Source organism: Penicillium atrosanguineum, assembly GCF_028827265.1.
Source record: "Penicillium atrosanguineum strain IBT 20685 chromosome Unknown utg000006l_segment0_segment0, whole genome shotgun sequence".
Classification (NCBI taxonomy): domain Eukaryota; kingdom Fungi; phylum Ascomycota; class Eurotiomycetes; order Eurotiales; family Aspergillaceae; genus Penicillium; species Penicillium atrosanguineum.
In genome coordinates, this window is record NW_026623138.1 from 2746790 (window position 1) to 2767743 (window position 20954).

A 20954-nucleotide genomic window follows, 5' to 3' on the forward strand; every position below is an offset into this window, starting at 1 on the left:
TCTCATTCGCGCTCTGACCTTCCAGAATACATTTCTCGATGGGCTCTGCTAAATTCTCAGCTATATTCATTATTGATGCATTGCGTTGCCGCTGAGATATATATGATTGGCAACGAAAGTCCGAGCGCAAAACGCCAACCAACATCGCAAGATTTGAATTGCTCTGCACACCCTTTCTGTCACGTACTGCTAGAGCAAGGATCATAAAATCAACACCTAGGCATTAGGCCCGGAACTCGGAACAAGCGGGTTGGTGGAGGGGAATGCACCATTTGTGCCAGGTAATGGGGCGCTTGGGAACACCTGGTTACCCATCTCCCCCATAGGCCCCGAGTTCTGCAGATATGGTGGCTGTAGCACGTCTGAGAATGTCGCCAGGTAGGAATTTCTCAATTCATCCCTACGGCCCCAGATACGGGCCGCCGTGGTGGATAGATCCCCATGTATCATGCCTAAGAAAGTCTCCATATCTGCCTGCGGCCATTGGTTCAGGCTATTGGCATTGCTTGTCGCCGTCTCAAGGCGGCTTTGCAACTGAAGATTTTCGGTTCGCACCCTCTCGCATTCCTCCATGGCCTGCTTTCTGTCAGCCACCAGGTGCTGAATTTGAGTAGAAAGCTGGGCCTTTTCCGTTCGGTGCTGCTGTGCAGCCTGTTGAGATTGCTGCCGTTCTTGAGCCACCAGATTGGACAATCGCTCTTTGTCGTCTTCGGCTTCGTCCAGAATTTTCAGACATTTGCGGTGCGTCTTGTTCCACTCCGACTGTTTTGTAGGACTTGTTTTCGATGGTTTGGATAGACGGTTCTGAGAGCCGAAGGTTTTAGTAAATGCCCAAGGCTTGCAAGAAGGGAAATCTCCACTACACCAGGCGATCGGTACGCTGGAGGGCTGGGTGTCACCTCAGAGTCCGATTCGGAATTTGCTGTCACTGGTCTTGTGCTCGCGATCCGGTTCGATCCCAGGTTGGCGCTCGAGGTCTTCCGGACCTTCTGCCGCGACGACATAAGATCTTGGGACTCAGTCTTAGACAAGTGGGAATGCGGAAAAGCTTCAGCCACCTAAATGCCAATGAATACAAGGACAGTCAGATGCGTCTTTATGAGGTATGACCGGGTGAAGCAGGCTTGCGAAGGAGTTAGGCAGGCATGTTGCATAAACGGCGTTCTTATCGTTTACTCTGAACGGCGCACGCGAGAGGACTAGACCGCGGCCTTTCACTAACTGAGCCATGGTCACATTGCCACGGTGTGTGGGGCTTGCAACCCGGGATCGTAATTATGAACGAGGCTGGCCAGCTCAACCAACAGACTGGTGGTTTAGGCGTAGACAACCAACAAACCAATGTATTCTCCACACCCCCTCGTCTCTCTCGATTGTTCCGGTGTTAATAAGCTAGTATCGGGATTACCAAGCGCAGCACGGCACGAAGCATGAACCGGGATTAGACGAAGCAGCCAGACCTATTCTTGCCGGCATCAAAAGGTGCCGGCTTTCAGCATCCGCTTTCCCCGGGTGGGATCACGGCCGGGCTTTGAGTTCACCAAATTAATTGTATCAGTGACCTATATACTCTGTAGTACACTTTATATCAGTCTCAGTACGGTAGAACGGTACAGTACATGACGTAGCTGTCAGTTGTCGACAAATCATGCTTGAATGCTTGTCGGAGCTGAGTATTGCAAGAGCAAGGCTATCTACAATTTTGTTGAATAACGCGCAGTATGTATTTCTGGTTCAAATGTGTCAAGTCTAGTCTGATCCTTCGCAGATCTGTCCCCTCTTCTGTAGGTGCCGAGCCACGCACGGATACTTTGTTAACACCAATCAAAGTTCTTTTTCCCTGTCCCTTTCTTTTATTCCTCCTTCCGGGCTTGAACGGCAGGGATTAAGGTGACATCGACTGCTGTGACATGCAAGCCAATCCGCCATCGAGCGAATGAAGTGGGGTAGCAGGTCTTGCAAATGAGGGGGAGATTTTTTCTTCCAACCTAGATCCAAAAAATAAAAGGCCATGAAAATCCATTTGTTGACAGCCAGGATCAGGTTCTGACCTCGGCCACCCCCCAGCCTTATGCGGGAAGAGCAATGCTACTGCTAAAATGGCAAAGGCCCACTCAGCCTGGCGAGCTTGATGCTCGAGCGAACGAGAAGGTCCCCTCAACCTGCCGAGCGTTATACTCGAGCAAATATGAGAAAGGCCCACTCAGCCTGGCGAGCTACGTGCTCGAGCGAACGAGGAGGTCTCCTCAACCTGGCGAGCTTGATGCTCGAGCAAACGAGAAGGTATCCTCAACCTGCCGAGCGTTATACTCGAGCGAATGTGCGAAAGGCCCACTCAGCCTGGCGAGCTACATGCTCGAGCGAACGAGAAGGTCCCCTCAACCTGGCGAGCGTTATACTCGAGCAAATATGAGAAAGGCCCACTCAGCCTGGCGAGCTACGTGCTCGAGCGAACGAGGAGGTCTCCTCAACCTGGCGAGCTTGATGCTCGAGCGAACGAGAAGGTACCCTCAACCTGCCGAGCGTTATACTCGAGCGAATGTGCGAAAGGCCCACTCAGCCTGGCGGGCTTACTGCTCGAGCGAACGAGGAGGTCTCCTCAACCTGGCGAGCTTGATGCTCGAGCGAACGAGAAGGTACCCTCAACCTGCCGAGCGTTATACTCGAGCGAATGTGCGAAAGGCCCACTCAGCCTGGCGGGCTTACTGCTCGAGCGAACGAGAAGGTCCCCTCAACCTGGTGAGCGTTATACTCGAGCAAATATGAGCAAGGCCCACTCAGTCTGGTGCGCGTTATGCTCGGGCAAATGAGAGGAGCGAGGCCATCACTTATGTGGTAAGAGTAAGATCCACCTCGCGAGCCGGCTCGGACTTCGTTCTCCACTTTGCCGCGTCGCGCACTTCGTAGATGGAAAATTAGTAATCCAGTCTTCCACATAAGGCTGGGATCTGCATTCACTGTAGCATATCACTTTGTTAGCTGGACATCAAAGCAATGGTTTGTTTGGCAGTATCAGAACCTCGGCAAACGGGTCTCCAGTGCCACCTTTAGTTTCTGGATCCCGACGAGGGTGTCGGAAGCGTCGGCCTTGTTCAACGTTTATTTAAGATCAACGTTTATTAAAGATCAACGTTGAAACTAAGATCAACGTTTAAATATATTCGAAAACTCCGATTTTTGGGGCATTCTCGAGTTTCTTCAACACCACGTAAATATTGTTGAGAATTCATCGATTCTGTGGACCAAAGCCAGCGTATGCGAGGTGGCGAGAATGATTCCTCCGCATCGTTTTCTTCAGTAGCGTTCTCACAGAGACGATCATAGTAATGTCAACTAAAACTACAAGTCTAAATATCGTTCGTGTAGACAAGCCTGTCTGTGTAGAATGGTTAGTGGTATAGGGTTGCCGTAGTCATAGAGAGCGACCGTTGGTAATGGGTGGTCGTTCATAGAGTGGTCGTTCATAGAGTGGTCGTTCATAGAGTGGTCGTTCACAGAGCGGTCGTTCACAGCGATCGTTCACAGCGGTCGTTCACAGAGCAGTCGTTCACAGCGATCGTTCACAGCGGTCGTTCACAGAGCAGTCGTTCACAGAGCAGTCGTTCACAGAGCAGTCGTTCACAGAGCAGTCGTCCAAGCTGTTTGTCTAACGAGCCTCCCCGGTGAAAAGCAATTTCCTCCACCCGCATTACTTCACTCGAACGGTTCATTGCCCTAAACTGATAGATCTCTTGTTTCCGCGAGTACCAAAGGATCACCGTTCGTGCAACATCCCTCTTGCACGAGAACAGCCCAAGAAGTGGACTAGTAACCCAAATCTCCATGCGCTGTTTAGGGAGGACGAGGCGTCTCATGCGTCTTGCACAATCGCACTTTACACGAGCATAAGCACAAGCACGATGTCGATGCGCAAATCCTTCAACGTTGAGCTCCTACTGTTGACCGGTTGTGCAGTATGCCTGCGGAGCAGGCTCTCGCCCTGTGACTCCACGATATCGTAGCCTGGAGTCCTTGGTCACATAAGGTATAGCAACTAGCCGGCACTTGAACAGCACTTGCTCGTTCAGGTCAGATCTGGCTAATTTTCGCGTCACCTCCATAGTCCAAACCGAACATCCACGGAGGCCTTGACGGGTGAATACGAAGCGAGCATCGGATCGTCAGAAAGGGTGACGTGACTGCGGGTCTTGGCAGAAATGCGGATTACACGGTCAAGAACGGAGCCCCTCCCCTCTTCTGCTGGCAGGCCTAATCAACCTCCTGACTGACAATAACGGACGTGCGGTTTTATCGGTGAAAATATTGCTTCAGAGTACAGTAACAGTTCTAAATATTACCAATACTCCAATTATTCCGCCGCTCACCTTTAAATCACTTCAATGCCCTTTGTTCCGAACCCGATCCATTTTGCTCCACTCTCTCTAGATTTTGCCCAATTCTAGAAATGCACTTCCCACAACATGCTCTTTTTCTTGGCCTTTTTGCCAGCATTGCGCTTGGTGGCTCTCTGAGAATCATAAATAATAACAAACAGTGCATGGTGTGGTCCGAAGATAATTATGGGTGTACGGATTACTCCACCCCTTTTGCTCAGCTTGATGGAAAAGATTGTTCCGGTAAGTCTCGTGCTATGGCATTTACCGCACCAAGAACTGATAGGGACTAGATTTCATCGCAGACAGTGGCACGATGAAGCTTGATATATGTGGTACAAAGGATGGGCAACAGCTCGCCTGGGTGGATGTGGACAAGAAAGGCACGGTCTCTTTTTTGAATATACAAGGCGACACATTCACTTGTGCGTTGGACAACAACTTCATGGTGGGTAGCAAGTGCAGTCCTGCCAGTGCGAGCGCATCTTCCGCGTCAAGCCGATCGTCTACAGCCACCTTCAGCCAATTGAGACCTTCCATTTCCATCTCCCAGTCCACGGCCACAGCATCTACTCCGCCCGCTGCATGTTCTTGTGTATTGGTTGTTGTGTGATCCACGGTGATACACAGCCGTGAGAACTGACTTAGGCAACCTTGCAAGGTAGATTCGGAGATGTACGGGGTAGTACCCGGAAAGTAGGACGGCCGTGCTCCTTTAGCTATTTTAACATTGTTTGTTTGATTGGAGAACGCAAATGATTTCCACTCCCAATCTTGTTGGCTTGTCCTATATCAAGCCTGATCCGATACGCTTAGTGGGACAAAATGAAATATTACGTAAGCAGTATTACCGTAGCCATGCAGCATGATCTGTCAATACGAATACCGCGGGGGACCGGAGATATAATTATCCCTCATGTTTTATTACTTATATAATCTAGAATCCCCCTATAAATTGACAGAATCAGGGGTAATACAGAAACCGAGCTTTTTACATCGTTGATTGGTTGCATACAAAACATTCCGACATGATCCACCGGTCGGAGCCCTCGGCCTAGCCCGCCAATGCTTGTGTTCACTATGCCACAGCGAAAGACATCTACCGAGAATAACCGCCTCTGGGAGGTCCAAATGGCCGCATCCTTCGACCTGAGATGCCCCGACATAGATACCTTACAGTACTTCAGACTCAAAGATACGATTGTAAATAAATATCAGAATATTCCTGTAGTATATGGCTTGTCCGCCATCTGACCACCATTCCCGCGCCAGGTCGTTCATTGACAAAATTCCGCCTCGGCACCCATTTTGACGTCGTTGTGGTACGCTTCCTCATCGCTTTCCTCGAAAGTCAGGGTAATTTCCTGTTTCATTATCAATGGTATTCTACCCAGGGATCAGGTTCTTGAAGTCATACCGTCGGATAATCCGGCGGAAAGGTCGACTGTATAATGCGGCGTTCTCCATCCTGAGGCCGGCGAACGATGACGATGTGTACCACCTCCAGTCCAAGCAAGCTTGCAAGTCGAGAAAGTAGTCGAATCATTACTCGGTGAGGATATAGTAGCCGTTGTCGCGGTCGTGTGGGAACCGCCGGTCTTGGAAAAGGAGTTGGACACTGTGAAGAGTCATACAGTAGAATGAGTAGGGTTGGAAGGGAGATATACAGCAGCTCGTCGTTTACTAAAGCTGCTTGATCCTGTTATTCGCTCAGTATCTGGAGAGCGGATTGCACAGCTTATGACAGCACGACCAGATGAACGATCTGGTGCATAGTTGCGACCGTCGGCCGACCCTCTCCTGTCTCGATGGTGGCGGTTTCCTTGGTGGCCATATAAACGTTGATGCTGTGAAGCAGATCACAATCAGTATGCTTACTGCAGATCATCACCACTTTTCAGGTCCCAGATTGTTGTGATATTTGCTCCTCCGTTATAAATTCATCATTTCCACATACAGTATCGTTGATGTCTCAAGATTCAAAAAGTCACTTTCATCGGACACCTCAATCGTTGACAAAAGCCCGCCTCATCAGCAATGACTTCCAGTACTCTGGACTACTCAGTAAGCATCTTTATTTTACAGTACCAGCAATGTGGGTACTGACTACGAATGTAGGGCGTGCTCCGCATGATTGCATCGCTCAAAGTCTGGACGCTTCGTACGGAGCAAATTCAGACGCAGCTAGAGCAAGAGCTCGCGGCGACCCAAGAGAACCTCATGCATGCCACAAACGAGCTACAAGAGGCTACTAAGCTTGCCGACATCCTCTATGAAGTGTGTCAAAATTTGGGTCTCGTGACGGACCATCTGATCAAGCAAAAAGGCGTCGAAGAGGATAAACAGGGCTCCCAGAGCTTCGAGGCGGTCCTGAACGCGGTGGTGCACCGGTTGGACAGCAGCAAGGTCATCAATCACAGGACGTCAAGGTGTTCAAGCGAGGCTTCAACCCCTTTCGAGCTGGCTAACCAAGATCAAGCTCCCCAGAAACCTGCAGTGAGCGCGTCTGAAATGTGATATAGTTCATTCAAAGCTGCTTCAACAATGTTTACATTTCTGTGCTTGTTACTTTTCTCATCGTTCGTGAGCTTCTTCTGGTATCGCCTATCTTTGCGTGGACAATAAGTACCCTAAACGGTCAAAGCGTGGTTGGATTCTAATCAACGGCCGTGGGTCCTCGCAGAAGCATGGTCAACAACTCAGGATCTTTCTGCATGAGCTACTGCTTCCCTTTGTTTAAACGAATTTAAATCCGCAAATTCGCCTAGCGTATGCTTTGTCTCGAGGCAGGCCTTATATAATGTCTATTTAATATCCGCACAGCCATTCACCATCGTCCTGGAAGGCATCGAAGCAACCAAAGATGGCGGCTACAAATTCTCATGGCCCCGCACAGAGGCAGACGCATTTACTCCATTCTGCGCTGCATATGTCGCCATCAAATTTGCAAGTTTTTAACCCGGTACCACAGCGAGACATCATGGCCAACAATATATCCATGGATATTGAGCGAGCTAGAAGATCCCAGGCTCCGTCACCCGAGCCGAGTCTTGCGGATCGGACAGCAAGCGCAAGTCGGGAGGCACTGGCAGGTTTGTCTTACTCAATGTACTTCACCAAGGTAGACTCGGCTAACCGCAACCTGAAGAACTCGCGGCTGAAGCGGCCAAACTATCCCGTATGATCCAGGCTTTGCGCCGGTTGGACATGCTACGTGGAACTATTCCTCCGTGCAACGACAGTGTAGGGCTTGTTCGATCCTCAATTCCTCAAATAGATTTCAACTAGAGATATTTGTCGTCGTGTAACGCCGACTCGAGTGAAGTTTAAAAATACTAGACTGCAAGGTCAGACTTGTAAGCAGCAAGACATGTCTAACACAGCCAAAACATGTGGACTCGCTATTGTATGTACTGGCAGTGACGCGAGCCCGAAGCCGCGAGGCCCATATATTGGAATTCACTATGAGGCTGCCACAGTACAGCACAGTACTAGGTACATCTATGCACAGAAAAATAGTGTCTTTCCCGATGAACTGGCAGCTAGAAGGGCGTTTTATATTCTCGCGTAGAAAAAATATTATGAGCTGTGCATTATACTATAGGTACCGTAAATCTCATTCCCGTAGACACTCAGCAACGTGGCAACCATCACAGAGTATTGTACAACAATATTAGCGTCGACACAAAGTCCATAGAAGAAAGTACCACATCGCTGCTGCTTGAAGTGGACCAACTGTGTCCCAGTGGCCACGCTCTTTTGCAACGTCCATGGCGCTTTTGTGATTAAAATCGCGAGCTGCAACATCCAAGCGAGGTTGCTTGATCAACAATTTGACACACTCAGTGTGCCCGCCTGCTGCCGCCCACCACAAAGCTGCGCGGCCACAATCGTCAACTGAATGGATATCGATACCAGGAAATGCAAGCAAACGATCTATGGCGCAACAGAAGCCTCCAGCGGCAGCGAAAATCAGAGCAGTCCAACACTGCGGGCCTTGATCATTGATTGCTAATTTGCCTTCCTGGTCGAGTAGTAGACGCACGATTGGCAGATGGTGCATAGTCAATGCCACCTGCAGAGACGAGGTTCCTTCTGGGCTTTTCTCGTTGATGTTGATTGAGTTGTGGTCCAGAAGTAAGCTCACTATTGACTCTTGCCCTGCCCGGCATGCTACCCAGAGTGGAGGCACCACCCGCCGTAGACCAGCGTTGACGCATACCCTAGACTGCAGTAAAAGGAGACCGGCCATGTGTAGATTGCCATTCTCGGCAGCACGGGCAAGTGGAGTGAAGCCTTGGTGATCAGGCAGGTTCCAGTCAACATGATCAGCACGTGTAAAGATTTCAACAAGCCTCTTATGGCCAAAATCGACAGCATGCCAGAGGGCCGATCGTCCGTCGCTATCTTGCTGGTTCACGTTGATGCTAGGAGTAGAGATGAGGCGTTCAATAATTGGTAAGAGACCAATGCCGGGCAGATACTCCTCATAGGTTGCCACAGCTAGAAGAAGTGCATCGTCTCCTTCAGCATTCAGACAGTTGACGTCAATCTCATCATGTGCTAAAAGCATTTGAACAGCCACAAGATCCCTGTATTCTACCGCATGATGAAGGAGGGTTTGGCCGAGCTTGTTCTTTTGATTGATTTTAGTTCGAGGGTCCGCAAGGAGAAGTTGAAAGATGTAGTATTGCTGATTCTTCAGAGCCATTTCAAGAGGGCTCTGATCTCTCGCTCTTCGGGTATTGATGTCGATGTCCGGCAGAGTGAGAATGCGCTTCACGACCAAGTCATACCCTCGGCTGATCGCGATACACAACGCCACGGCAAGGAAGTCTAAGAGATATGGAACATCAATAGATCTTAATGGAAGCTGCGAATTGACCCTCTGCAAGCACTTTAGCTCTGAAGCTCTATATGTAGTACTGGGAGCCGCATGGTGCAGAAAGCTGCCTGCGCTGATTGCGACCTTGGTGAGCATGAATTTCTGATCTGGATACATGAATCCCTCTTCTTCCTCGAGTTTTTTCATTGTTGAAGAGGTGAGATCGTCGAGGAATTCAAGATTCAGAAACAGGAGCTCGGACATTTCGGCAAGTTCGAATTGAGTGTCACATGAAGTGATATTCTCCCCAGCACCCCTGGGGGTGTTAAGTGCGCACGTATCGTCATTATAGGCCATGCTGAAAAGTTCGAGAAGGACGCTAGTCTAAAGTCCGGAAAGCTTCAGAGGCGTGTTGTAGGTTCAAAAGTGGAAGCAAATGAAATAGATTCACCTACAATATATAGCCAGAGGCGACGTAGCTCCAAAGTATATCGAGACATCTATCGCGTAATGTCTCTTGAGATCCTGGGAGCAGCTCGCTATTCCCAGGAGTAGCGCGATGTGATCCTGGGAGCACATCATCAAGCTCCCCGGAGCGATTGCAGTCCCAGTAGCGGACCCAGTTGCTCCCAGGAACGATGTGACACATTCCTGGGAGGAAATATCTGCTCCCGGGAGCAAGACGTTCGTTCCCAGGGGCCCTACGATAGCATCCATAGCCTGCAGGTCTGTATTCGGTTGGGGAGCTACGCCTCGTTGACGAACTACATATAGCTCCCGCAAGGCATCTTTGCCATTCTATACATATTCTTGTCCTAGATAAGCACCACTATGAATACGCCAACATATCAGCGGTCAGAAACCACCGACTGGAGAGAAACCGTCCGTCGGGAATTACGAGAGGAATTGGCTGCCAACCTGTGTTGCTGGACTACGAAAAAGGGAACACGATGTCGGGGCCTCATGCGCACAGCTGCCCTGGGCGAGACTCGGGAGAAGCTGGCAGCTCTGGAAGAGCATTTTACCGTGGATCTTCTCGAATCTACACTCAAAGAGATTGCGCCTCTCGCGCTTTGCAAGCGATCGCATATAGGACATGCAGATAGCTTGAGCGGTATTTGGTTAAAAAGCGCCGAAAATCATCGCAGGGAGGCTACGCGACTACGTCGGGCGAGAAGAGGAGCGGCCGACGGTAGCCTGGCGTCACACAACGCGAGAGGAGTCGCAAGGGACAATGGTTCCCCAAGGTATCTCACGGTTGATGATCTTCGCAGTAGTCAGGTCCCGTGGGAGGTTTCACCGGGTCAACCACTGGCGATTCTCCGCGTGCGAGAAGAAGGCGGTGAGTGCAAGCTCCAGAGCTTCGGACCCTCTGCGCATCGCGAGGACCTGGAAGATTGCCCAATCTGCCTCAACCAGCTGCAAGAAGGACCAAGCGAGAACAGATACGTGCAATGCGTCGCTTGTTCCAGGTCATCGCATCTGGAATGTGTTGAACGTTGGCTTCACTCGCGCGAATCTAGGGCGAGCCTTTTCTGTCCTTTCTGGTAAGCCCCAACGTTGCCAACTCGAGGACCACCGCTAACCAGATCACAGTCGACGCGACACTTTCCAAATATTCTCCTATGATCCCTCGCTTGGACGGTCTACTCCGGAAATCATTATGCGCGATGCGCCACCCGATGTCTCCTCTCTGGGACCGCAAGCCCGTCAGCGGACGCCTCTGGACCCATCTTCGACCCCCGCCGCCCATACATTGAACACTCGGGCGCGTTCATCAGGCGAAACCCGAGAGACCTCACAGCTGGGTATATCATCCGATCAGGCCCGTCTGCAGCGATCCGACCGTAACCGGCGGCCTCCATCTCGTTTCCAACCGCAATGATCCGTTGCTGTGTGCAATGCGCTGGATACGTAGTCGCAAGCGGATCGAGTGTGATTACATATGGCTTTCTTGCCATTCATCAATACTAGATGTTCGTCTCTTGTTTTTGACCAAGGTGTCGTTGTAACCGAGGCGGCGATAACCCTGCACGTTTCTTCTTGGGAGTTTGAACGTCCATGAATGCCATCATGGTGTATACCCGTATACTCTGGTTACATACCATTCACGGGTTACGAGAAGTCATACTTTCATCACCTAGTATCGTACATATCCCTTGAAATATAGTTGGGTCCCTGCAATATATACTATATACACTAACACGTGTCTGAAAGGTGCAATTGCAGATACTGTATTGCCTTGAAGACAATGCAAATATAATGAATTGCGATAAGAAAGAACGTTGACTGTATGCAAATTATACTTTTCGAAGAGATGAATACAAAAGTCACTGGGACAGATCTTCCCGAGTGTTTCGTTCTTTCTAGTACAGTAAATTCATTCTTTTTCTCAGCACTTCTTATGCATACTGTCCCGCCATGGCTTGAATCGTCAACATCGATAAATATTGCATGATTGCCTTATACGGTTTACGGCCCCGGTGTCAAACATTATGTTGCTCCAACTCTTTGCGGCAGCCGGCTTTCTTGTTATACCCAGTGCCTCTGCACAGTCTGTCATTCATAGTGGTAAAGGGTTTGGCACATATTACTACGATATTGAGCAGGTTGATGCGTGCGGAACCAATTTTGAGGACCCAAACAGTGGCGGAGTTATGTGTAGCTCTGCCACCCTACTCTCTCTTGATCAGATGAACACCAACTATGTGGTTGCCATGAACAACACTCAGCTTGGAGAAAATCCCAGTTTATACTGCGGTAAAAAAGTAATTGTCTCGATTAATGGGCAGCGATCCGATATGGCGCTCTTCATAGGAGATGGCTGCCAGCGCTGTGGTGTAGGCTCTTCCTTGAGCACTATCTGGAACGCAGAGGGCGCTCCGGGTCTCGACTTCAGCTACACTGTCCTAAGCAAGTTATCGGAAGGCAGCGCCTGTAGCGATGGTCACGTTGCTGTTTCCTGGGAAATTCTTGACGAGTCGATATACGATTTCGATGACAGCTCCTCCGGCTCTCTCTCGGCATCTGGGTCCACTGATTTTGACGCCGCCGCTGTTCAACCCTTGGCTCAATCTGTGGCTCCGACGATGACCGTTGCGTCAGATGGCTGGTTGGACGTATCGCCCACAACCTGTTCAGACAATGTATGGCGATGCAGCGGGGATGTGCTTGAACAGTGTATTGGCAGTGCCTGGTCCCCTCGCGTTACTTGTGCCTCTGGTTCTAGCTGCCAAGGTGGCTCTAACCCGTACTGCACTTGAGATTTTCTGGTAGCTACACTATATACTCTCTATATGATCTTTTTTTTTTGTTCGAAACAATGTGTATATGGATATGTCATGAACAATGAAGCATCACGACGAGAAACGAACCAGTTCCGTGTTAGAGTGTAGAAGGCGACTTTTGTGTTCTCTACAAAGACCGTGCGATGGAGCCTCCGGGACCTCCAGCCGTCAACAGACGCTCTAGGGATTTTCTTCCACCCCCGCCACCCATGCGTTGAAGACTCAGGTGCATTCTTCAGGTAAACTCCTAGATACGTCCGAGCTAGAAACTGGGCCCGGTTAACTAAGATTGCAGCGATCCGTCCGTGATCAGTGGCCTTCATCTCATTGCCAACGGCAAGGCTCCATTGACATGTTCATTACGTTATTAGTTAGCTTCTGAGTCCTGTGTATACCGCTTCAGATATATCTTCTACATCTCTCTTCTCGTATAGCATTCAATAAAACGCCCTAGCCCGCAGTCCATAGAGGATACCGGAATCGACAAGTTCCATCGGCGCCTGATCAAATCGCCGCAATGACTTCCAACCAGCGGAGCCGGCCGCTGACCCAATGGAACCTCGGCGCCTTCACGTACTCTGCAAGTGGCAATTCATCTAACACGCTCGCATCGCCTCCGGAGGCCAAGCAGAAAGAAGCAGCAAAGCCGCCGGCCACTCCACCGCCGTTGGCTATGCCCAGGCCGTCCCGTCCAAAGGATCCCCTCCCGCCGCCGCAGATCCCAACCCTGTCGGAGAATCCTTGGTCGACATACGAAGAGGTCTTGTCGTTCCCAAAACGGCAAGTGTGTTTGGCACGGCGCCGCGGAAATTACGCCGAGTTGGTCAATGTGCAGCAACTCAGGCAGGACCCGTCGTCGGTCGCGCACGTAGTCGAAACGGTCAACCGAGTCATTCACCCCAGCTTCCTCCATCTAGTTCGGTGCTATCGACATGCCAATCGCTCGTTCCTGATCTGGGAGCCGACCGAGTTCTCCTTGACCCAAGTGCTGGGCTCGGCATGCACAATCAGTGAAGTTGAGATTGCCTCGATTGTTCACGCGGTGGGACCCTTATCCTCACGTCTTATGGATTGTTGGCAGATTGCTAAGACTAAGCAGATTCTGAAAGGTATCCAGCATCTTCGTGACCGAGGGAAGGCCCTAGCCACCCTCGACAACGACCAAATTCTGTTCACGGAGGCGGGCGCGGTGAAAATCGGTGAGTCTCACTACGTGTCAGAGCTCCTTTTGCCTGACTAGGTTTCTGACTCGTCCTTAGCTGGAGTGGAAAGGAGCTGTGACATTGACCCGTCAGTGATGAATGCGGATACTCTGAAGCTGCGCAAGCTGGCAGAAACTGTCCTCCGTCTGATGAAAAAAAACGGGGCCCACCACGCGTGGAGCCCGGCGGCTCAAGGGTTGCCGGAGAAGCTGAGAACCGAGCCTTTGGATCGTCTGTTACAGGTAGGTTTGTCATGCCAAAGGTCATATATGGTTACCCTAATGCGCGACTACCAGGATGAGTTTTTCACACAGTCAAATGATGGAGGAGAGCTGAAATCATTGGTCAGCGTGGTGAACAAGACTGCTCTTCATAACTTTAGCTTCCCAGCCCAGAAGGAGAATCCCCTGTGACATCAATACTGTGCCGCATTTCGGGGGTATAGTAGAATACCGTTCCCACAAGTCATATTCCCAATTCAGCCGTAGAAATATACCATTTCCACTCTGATGCAGAGCACAGAGCCGTATCGTCTAGACGCACCGCACGTAATCCCTAGGAGAACGATCCGAGAAGAACCGACTTGCTGGCTTGCGATTCATAACCATTCAGCACTCAACCTCCACAGAAATCAACTGCTGTTAAGGAGCTATTCGCTATTCCTCCAAGGAAATTCGAGAACTCTCCCCAGGTGTATGATCTTCCAACAGCCGCACTGCCCCGGAGACCGCCCTTTGCATGCGACTCACTTGGCTTTTGAGCCTTCTCTCGGAGACACGAGCAATCCCATTGTCATTTGCCAATCGACAGGCTTTCGCTTCCCAGTCTTGATGGTGTCGTCGTGCTTGTTCCGACTCCTCCCTGGCGCGAGCAAGCTGTGTTCGAAGGTCCTGATTCTCGTGCTCGAGTCGACGAATAATCGCAGTGAACGATTCATTCTCTGTCTCGTCATCTGAAAGTCGACGCTACAAAGCCGCTGTCAGACGGTTGGCTGGAAAGAAGAGGGGGGGTGTAACCCACTCACCGTGTCCGGCTGCGTGCTGTGCTCCTCGCCGTCTTGCCTCAGGATCCGCGGGGATACTGCCTCGAGAGACCGCCCGAGCTCCTCCCGAATAGCCCGGTACAAGCCCACAGAGCCATTGCTCAGGCTCGTCTGGATAAGGCTTTCCTTGGACTTGGTAACGGACCATGCATAGCCGTCCTGCGCCGATGGCTGGAGACGTACGGCATTCGGGGCTACGAGCAGGCCCAGTCTTTCATCTATCATCGGCATTAGCCCTTTCCGGTCGGTTCTGTCCATGGCTTGCGAGGGGGAAATACAGATATGGGCAGCAAGGGCCTCCCGACATTCCTGCCTTTTGATGGCGCGTTTTTCATTACTGGTCAGGGCCATGGCACGCTCCACCCGCGTCGAAAATCGGGTCCACAGAACGGCCAGCAAGGGACCGTCCGGGGACGATATGAAATGGTCTCGAGCTTTTGTTACCCTCCTTGCCTCGCCCAATGCTGTCGGGAAAATACAGAGACGACCATATTTTCGTGATTATTCCTCTCAGGCAATTCGTGGCCCTTGGGACAGGGACACGCCCAAGAGCGGCGGTTGTTCAACGGTGGATCAAAGGCGGATGAACGGCCCCATGTGTTGGTAGATACACGGTCAAGCCAGCGGTCACGCGCCTTGAGACTGTCAAGCTCAGGATTACTTTTGCCTAGCCTGCAGGTCCGATGTTCCCTGTTCGGAAGAGTGTGAAGCTTCTTACACCGTTTCTCTATATCTCATGGCCCAGGAATTGGGTAGCACTATATCATAACCAGACCCACACAAACTGTCGAGAGGATCTGAAGAGAGAAATGTCCGCAGTGTTTCTATTACTTAAGAGATGAGACCGACTCATTATGCAGCTCGACAACAGCTAGACCAGTGGCGGGGAATTCGTGAGCGGACGCGTATACGCGCGCGTTGTTTCTCGGACACCCTCTTCATCCCAAGGCCATGCCACAGTCAGCGCGCTGGACGAAGCGCCGACCCAAAGGAGATTGCTGCGAGTCGGCGAGGCTTCTTGATGAGCCTTATACCTCCCAATCTCCGAAACTAGACGGCGCCGTTGGCCGATATTCCCGACCAGAGAGCAAAGCTACGAGAAGGAATATCTACCCCAAACCTTCCTCCGGCCCAAGCCACGTCACCCTGCGATTGCCTCGCCGTGAACAGTACCTCGATCCAAAGAAGGCTTGGTGGACGCAGATCCCCGACCTCAACAGCGAGTACGAAGAACAGAAAGCTAGGGAGCAAGAGAGAACCCGGCAAGACTGGTTGCGGCGACTTCGGCCTCGGCCGCGAACAGATTCTCCAGTGAAGAAGTCTGCAAGCCCAAGAAACAAAAAGAAATAGGCCATTACATATTGGAACGCCTGATATGACACGACTGTCATTAAAAAAGCACAATTGAGCATTGGCCTGACACTTGACTCGGTATGCAACTTCTTTCAACTTGGATGCCACACTTTTATTTTTGATTTACTGTATTTATTTTCGCTTCATGCTACGCTTACGTAAATTATCTTCCTTCTATTTTGAAACTTCCGACGCCTTGCAATTCTTATCTGATATTGTCTTGAAAGATTTTTTGGTTGGCCGCGAGGAAGGAACGTGAAGTCCTGTTAGCATAAACTTGTTCCTGTAATTTACGAGATGTAGTCTCATAGCATCTACGCCTTTCGATTCAAAACGACACTTGAGATGATAAAGCAAAGCCAATTATAGATTAGTGTGTGTCACTTTAGGGTTCGAGAAAGATTCTATGAAAGCAAAGCGGCGAAACTGATTACTCTTATTCACCTATATTTATCTTCTGTCTTTGCGACGCAACGGTCGAAGTAGAATTCCTGGATTGAGGTACACACACACACACACACAATTTATTAACGCCCGGCGGCTAAGCCGAAAGGGCAACTATCTCTGATCTACTCTACATGTCATAATACATATAGTACTGTGTCTCCTCAGAGCCCATATATAAAGCCTTGCAATATATGTCATCTCAGATGTCCGTATCGCAGCGGATCCTCGTGGGTTAGTAGGCTGGCTTGAAGGCGCTTCTCCAATTGTTCAACGTCCTATTTTCGGCAGTTGAAGCGCGTCTACCATCTGTAACACGAGCTGGTTGGTGGGTCAGATCGGCGAAAGGGGGGTGATTTATATTCGTCGGCATATTCAGGTGGCCTCGAGTCGGCTCGTGGCGACGGCGAATCATATTGAGGCCCGTACCGCCTCTAAGTTCGGCGTCCACTTCTGATCATCAGAAGGCAACTTTCCTCCTAGGAGTATATTTCCTCGGTGGGTGTTGGTACATTGTAGTAGTTCCGTCCGGTGCGCCGTCCATTTTTTTTTTTTTTTTTCACACACACACGGATTGAGGTACAGTATAGGTGTGATAACACTCAATAAGTTTTTAATGGTCAAGCCGATTTCGAGAACAACTGTACAGCCGAATTGACAGTGTATCAGTCTTCGTATTTATGTACTCACTGGGGAGCTGGATCATCCTAAACGCCTGCCTCTTCATGCCCGCAATTCTTGGACAACACAAGCTACAGGTGCCCATATGATGACAACAAGTCGAGTTCTTTGCAGCAAAATCATTTACCATGGTCAACCGTCCGAGCTCAAGGGACGTACCCAACGATTTTTGATAACTGATCCTCAAAATATTAATGCCCAATTCCCTTGATACTAGTGTCCGTACATCCGTCGATAGCATAAAGTAGACAAATTTTTTTCAGAATGGCTGAAAGCATGGCCAAGTGGCAATGCCTCTACGCACTATGAGGTTACAACCAAAAGAAAATGTTCGTATTGACATACGGGCAAGCGTCAGCCAACAGAGATCATTATTGCATTCTGAACATAATATCGGGAATAGTGTTCAAAATGCCATCGTAGTGGCTTTATTCATCCGACGGTTTCATATCTCTTTCAGCATACAGAACATGGCCAGTATAGCACCCCTCTTTATTATGGTAAATATGAACCGGCTGGACTTTCTTGTTCTTGTATTGTTCCTCGGTTGCTAATAATGCTGTGGTGTGCTCCTTGAGGTCGGTATGACTAGTGTGCGACGGATTTCTGCAATGGTAAGTTCTTGGATATAATCACCTTATAGTATTGACATTTTGCTTACTTGAGGGTAGCGATAGTGAAATGCGCTAGGTCGGGCTTCTCCGTAGCGGTTTCGATGAGGGTGAGGGTACGATTACGCAGAACAGAGTTGCGGATTCTCTGGGTGAATTTAACAGCATGGCGAGGAATGGGAGACATGGTGATATCCGAGCTCCTAAAGGTTCAGATGGTATTAAATCAATAAGTGTCAAACTTCGTAGTAGTATCTCCCAAGAGCAGCAAGGCATCAATATATACATCCTTTCCTCAGATTGCATAAGCCTGGTTAGCGCCGCCATATCGCGCTTTTCTAGCTCTGGTATGGTGCTCCAATGGCTAGTATCACTTCTTTAAATGTGCATAGGCGCCCGTCTCATACTGACACGTTTGAGATATTTTTAAAGGTGCGCTGCTGACCAATCAATTGCCGCTTGAAAGTCGGAGGCTGCTTTTCAGATCATGTGATTGGCTATTGTTGCCACGTCATCTAACTCACGGCGCTAGAACTCCTGACGATATTACCATAATCCGCACCGACGATATCGGTTTAGCGTGATGAGCATCGTCTGCGTTCTACCGAGACGTATTTTTCCCTTGAGAAGTCCTTACATTGCCCTCAAGTCCATGTCTACCCATGCCGACAAGAGTCTGATGGACCGGCCCACTTATATTTGCCCGATTGATGCGGAGCCACTTCATCGCTACCGACAAGGCGGTTACCACCCAGTCACCTTGGGAGAATGCCTTAAATCTGGAAGGTATAAGGTGTTGCATAAATTAGGATGGGGTGGCTACTCGACAGTTTGGGCCGCGAGAGATCAAAGGTAATACATACAAATGTATGCACGGTAGTCCCAGCTAATCGAACTTGACCCTTGCAGGACAGAGACTTACGTCGCTTTGAAAATTTCTACTGCAGAAAAGCATCATGATAGGGAAACACGAGAGCTCCAAACTCTGAAGGAACTGGCATCTTATCACTCGAGTCTGACGCATGTGGTGCAGTTGCTCGATGATTTTGAGCTAACGGGTCCAAATGGATTTCATAAATGCCTCGTTTATGAACTTCTGGGACCAAACATTGCGGACGTAATTGATGCACACTTCTCCAGTGGGAGACTCCCCGGAAGGCTTGCCAAATTTATTGCCAAGCAAAGTCTTGCCGGGCTTCATGATCTGCACCAACGAAATATTGGACATGGAGGTACTATCATCCACTCACTTGGGAAGAAATCGGAAAATTCTCACCTGAAATAGATTTGCACACTCGCAATTTGGCCTTCACCATGCCTTGCTTGGACAAGGTAACCGAGGATGCTTTTTTTGAGATGTTGGGAAAACCTGAAACAGGTCGGGTCCAAAGGCGCGATGGGAAAGAACATGAACTCGGCGTGCCGGAATATATCGTAAAGCCTACCTCATATCGAAGCCGCCTTTGGAACTCGGCTCAGTCGATCAAAATAATTGACTTCGGGGAATCATTCTTATGTCCTGCCGTTCCTCAAACGCTCCACACACCTTTGTCTGTTCGAGCACCCGAAGTTATATTCCAGGATAAAATTGATCATCGTGTTGACTTGTGGAGTATGGGCTGCATGGTGCGTGAAATGATACAAGTCTAAACGCTATATACGACTAAACTGATAACCATGACAGCTATTTGAACTTTTCACTGGCCAGCCACCTTTTGACACCTTCTTAATAACACCCGCAATTCTCATCGGTCAAATGCACGAGATGGCAAGTGACGATCTACCTAAACGATGGCAAAAGATCTGGGATACGATGGATAAAGGGGACGACGTGACCGCGGAAAGCCCCGGGCCCAACTTGCAAGAATGGCTGGAAGAAGTGTATTTTGACGGACGCCAGAGCCCCGATCTCACAAGAGAGGATATAGAGAGGCTTGGAAAACTCATTGGAAGGCTGCTGTGTTTTGAACCGTTGGCAAGAGCATCAGCGAGACAGGTCCTGGATGACCCTTGGTTCAATGAGTAGGCTAGGCTGTGAGTGTTCGTGGGGAACTCGTCCCCAGCTGGGACCTACAGTAACAACTTCCAGAGACATGTTCGATCTTCAACCCTGCATGCCGAAAATGGCCTCTAGCGCTCTCTTCTTTTGCACCCACCACATTAATACACCATTCAAGGAAGGCATCAAATCCTCTCTCGCGATCTTTTTCGTAGTAAATCCAGTTACGCCGAATGAATCCCTTGAGTTCGGCAAAAATCTCTTCGATTGGGTTCAGAGTAAGGTGGCAAATAGATTAGCTTCACACCTGCGTCTTCACACATTTTTACAAGTCGCTCCGACCGGTGAAATGATGCGTTGTCCACAACGAGGACAGATTTAGGTTCTGGCCATCTTCCGCAATGCTGAAGTAATTGGGCTATAAAGTCTTCAAATACGGTGGCATCCGTAGAACCGCGGAAGACACGTGAGAGAACAATCCCATCCTGTGCATAAGCGGGCAATATCTGGTATCTCTGGTCACGATGGAATTGCGTCACTTGCAAAGGGGCCTTGCCAAGTGGTGCCAACCTGTCCGTCTAAACCCAACGCGTTTATCACATCCAGATTCATCAACATATACGAGGTGGTACGATTTGAAGTCCGACAGATTATGCAGATAGTAATCTCGCAAATCAGCATTTTGCTCTCTAGCACGTTGACGTGCAGTCTTTTTCGACCAACCTTTAGCGATAAGGGCTCTCCTAATGCTGGAGGTTGTAACCATGGTCTGAAACTCGTCCCAGAGGAATACAGCCATCTCATCGAGGTACAGGCCAGGTTTCTCACATAGATGATCACAGAGGGCTTCGATCATCAGGGGTGTCACAGTTCGTTTCCGACCTACTCGGGTTTGAGGGGCGTAAATACTTCCAAATTGTCGTAAGTTTCTGCGGATGTTGATGATGGTCAGCTTGTTACATTCAGCCTGTTCCGCCATTTCAGATGCGGTGAAGGACTGGCTCTCTATCATATCATGAATGAGAACGAGCTTTGCAGGAGAGAGTCTTGGAGCCATGTCGCTTCGCTTTGGAGTGATAGGGAGCCAAACTGGAAAGATTTGTAAATGCAATGTTTCAGGCAGTTGTTACGAAAGGG

At 49.7% G+C, this 20954-nt stretch overlaps 14 protein-coding genes across 14 annotated transcripts; 10 read left to right on the forward strand and 4 right to left on the reverse strand.

The window, feature by feature from the left end:
* Positions 1-216: 216 nt before the first annotated feature.
* Positions 217-1004, reverse strand: N7443_008178 (uncharacterized protein; the record flags this gene model as incomplete). Its single annotated transcript, XM_056888234.1, has 2 exons — positions 217-837; positions 900-1004. 2 exons carry the CDS (start codon positions 1002-1004, stop codon positions 217-219), a joined length of 726 nt encoding a protein of 241 aa, XP_056739925.1.
* Positions 1005-2085: 1081 nt separating this feature from the next.
* Positions 2086-2743, forward strand: N7443_008179 (valyl-trna synthetase; the record flags this gene model as incomplete). Its single annotated transcript, XM_056888235.1, has 3 exons — positions 2086-2504; positions 2561-2636; positions 2693-2743. 3 exons carry the CDS (start codon positions 2086-2088, stop codon positions 2741-2743), a joined length of 546 nt encoding a protein of 181 aa, XP_056739926.1.
* Positions 2744-4444: 1701 nt separating this feature from the next.
* On the forward strand, positions 4445-4986 carry N7443_008180 (uncharacterized protein; the record flags this gene model as incomplete). Its single annotated transcript, XM_056888236.1, has 2 exons — positions 4445-4616; positions 4679-4986. The coding sequence occupies 2 exons, from the start codon at positions 4445-4447 to the stop codon at positions 4984-4986; spliced, it is 480 nt and encodes a 159-aa protein (XP_056739927.1).
* Positions 4987-6410: 1424 nt separating this feature from the next.
* Positions 6411-6890, forward strand: N7443_008181 (uncharacterized protein; the record flags this gene model as incomplete). The annotated part of the gene is made up of 2 exons (XM_056888237.1): positions 6411-6437; positions 6492-6890. The coding sequence occupies 2 exons, from the start codon at positions 6411-6413 to the stop codon at positions 6888-6890; spliced, it is 426 nt and encodes a 141-aa protein (XP_056739928.1).
* A 463-nt stretch (positions 6891-7353) lies between these two features.
* On the forward strand, positions 7354-7557 carry N7443_008182 (uncharacterized protein; the record flags this gene model as incomplete). Its single annotated transcript, XM_056888238.1, has 1 exon — positions 7354-7557. The coding sequence occupies one exon, from the start codon at positions 7354-7356 to the stop codon at positions 7555-7557; it is 204 nt and encodes a 67-aa protein (XP_056739929.1).
* A 489-nt stretch (positions 7558-8046) lies between these two features.
* N7443_008183 (ankyrin repeat domain-containing protein) lies at positions 8047-9555 on the reverse strand (the record flags this gene model as incomplete). The annotated part of the gene is made up of 1 exon (XM_056888239.1): positions 8047-9555. The coding sequence occupies one exon, from the start codon at positions 9553-9555 to the stop codon at positions 8047-8049; it is 1509 nt and encodes a 502-aa protein (XP_056739930.1).
* A 474-nt stretch (positions 9556-10029) lies between these two features.
* Positions 10030-11083, forward strand: N7443_008184 (uncharacterized protein; the record flags this gene model as incomplete). The annotated part of the gene is made up of 2 exons (XM_056888240.1): positions 10030-10745; positions 10795-11083. 2 exons carry the CDS (start codon positions 10030-10032, stop codon positions 11081-11083), a joined length of 1005 nt encoding a protein of 334 aa, XP_056739931.1.
* A 610-nt stretch (positions 11084-11693) lies between these two features.
* N7443_008185 (RlpA-like double-psi beta-barrel domain-containing protein) lies at positions 11694-12461 on the forward strand (the record flags this gene model as incomplete). The annotated part of the gene is made up of 1 exon (XM_056888241.1): positions 11694-12461. One exon carries the CDS (start codon positions 11694-11696, stop codon positions 12459-12461), a length of 768 nt encoding a protein of 255 aa, XP_056739932.1.
* A 541-nt stretch (positions 12462-13002) lies between these two features.
* N7443_008186 (uncharacterized protein) lies at positions 13003-14100 on the forward strand (the record flags this gene model as incomplete). The annotated part of the gene is made up of 4 exons (XM_056888242.1): positions 13003-13527; positions 13585-13684; positions 13745-13929; positions 13984-14100. The coding sequence occupies 4 exons, from the start codon at positions 13003-13005 to the stop codon at positions 14098-14100; spliced, it is 927 nt and encodes a 308-aa protein (XP_056739933.1).
* A 243-nt stretch (positions 14101-14343) lies between these two features.
* N7443_008187 (uncharacterized protein) lies at positions 14344-14987 on the reverse strand (the record flags this gene model as incomplete). The annotated part of the gene is made up of 2 exons (XM_056888243.1): positions 14344-14652; positions 14712-14987. The coding sequence occupies 2 exons, from the start codon at positions 14985-14987 to the stop codon at positions 14344-14346; spliced, it is 585 nt and encodes a 194-aa protein (XP_056739934.1).
* A 693-nt stretch (positions 14988-15680) lies between these two features.
* On the forward strand, positions 15681-16079 carry N7443_008188 (uncharacterized protein; the record flags this gene model as incomplete). The annotated part of the gene is made up of 1 exon (XM_056888244.1): positions 15681-16079. One exon carries the CDS (start codon positions 15681-15683, stop codon positions 16077-16079), a length of 399 nt encoding a protein of 132 aa, XP_056739935.1.
* A 1556-nt stretch (positions 16080-17635) lies between these two features.
* N7443_008189 (uncharacterized protein) lies at positions 17636-18005 on the reverse strand (the record flags this gene model as incomplete). The annotated part of the gene is made up of 2 exons (XM_056888245.1): positions 17636-17813; positions 17869-18005. 2 exons carry the CDS (start codon positions 18003-18005, stop codon positions 17636-17638), a joined length of 315 nt encoding a protein of 104 aa, XP_056739936.1.
* Positions 18006-18401: 396 nt separating this feature from the next.
* Positions 18402-19103, forward strand: N7443_008190 (uncharacterized protein; the record flags this gene model as incomplete). The annotated part of the gene is made up of 2 exons (XM_056888246.1): positions 18402-18670; positions 18728-19103. 2 exons carry the CDS (start codon positions 18402-18404, stop codon positions 19101-19103), a joined length of 645 nt encoding a protein of 214 aa, XP_056739937.1.
* Positions 19104-19132: 29 nt separating this feature from the next.
* N7443_008191 (uncharacterized protein) lies at positions 19133-19844 on the forward strand (the record flags this gene model as incomplete). Its single annotated transcript, XM_056888247.1, has 2 exons — positions 19133-19444; positions 19503-19844. 2 exons carry the CDS (start codon positions 19133-19135, stop codon positions 19842-19844), a joined length of 654 nt encoding a protein of 217 aa, XP_056739938.1.
* Positions 19845-20954: the final 1110 nt, after the last annotated feature.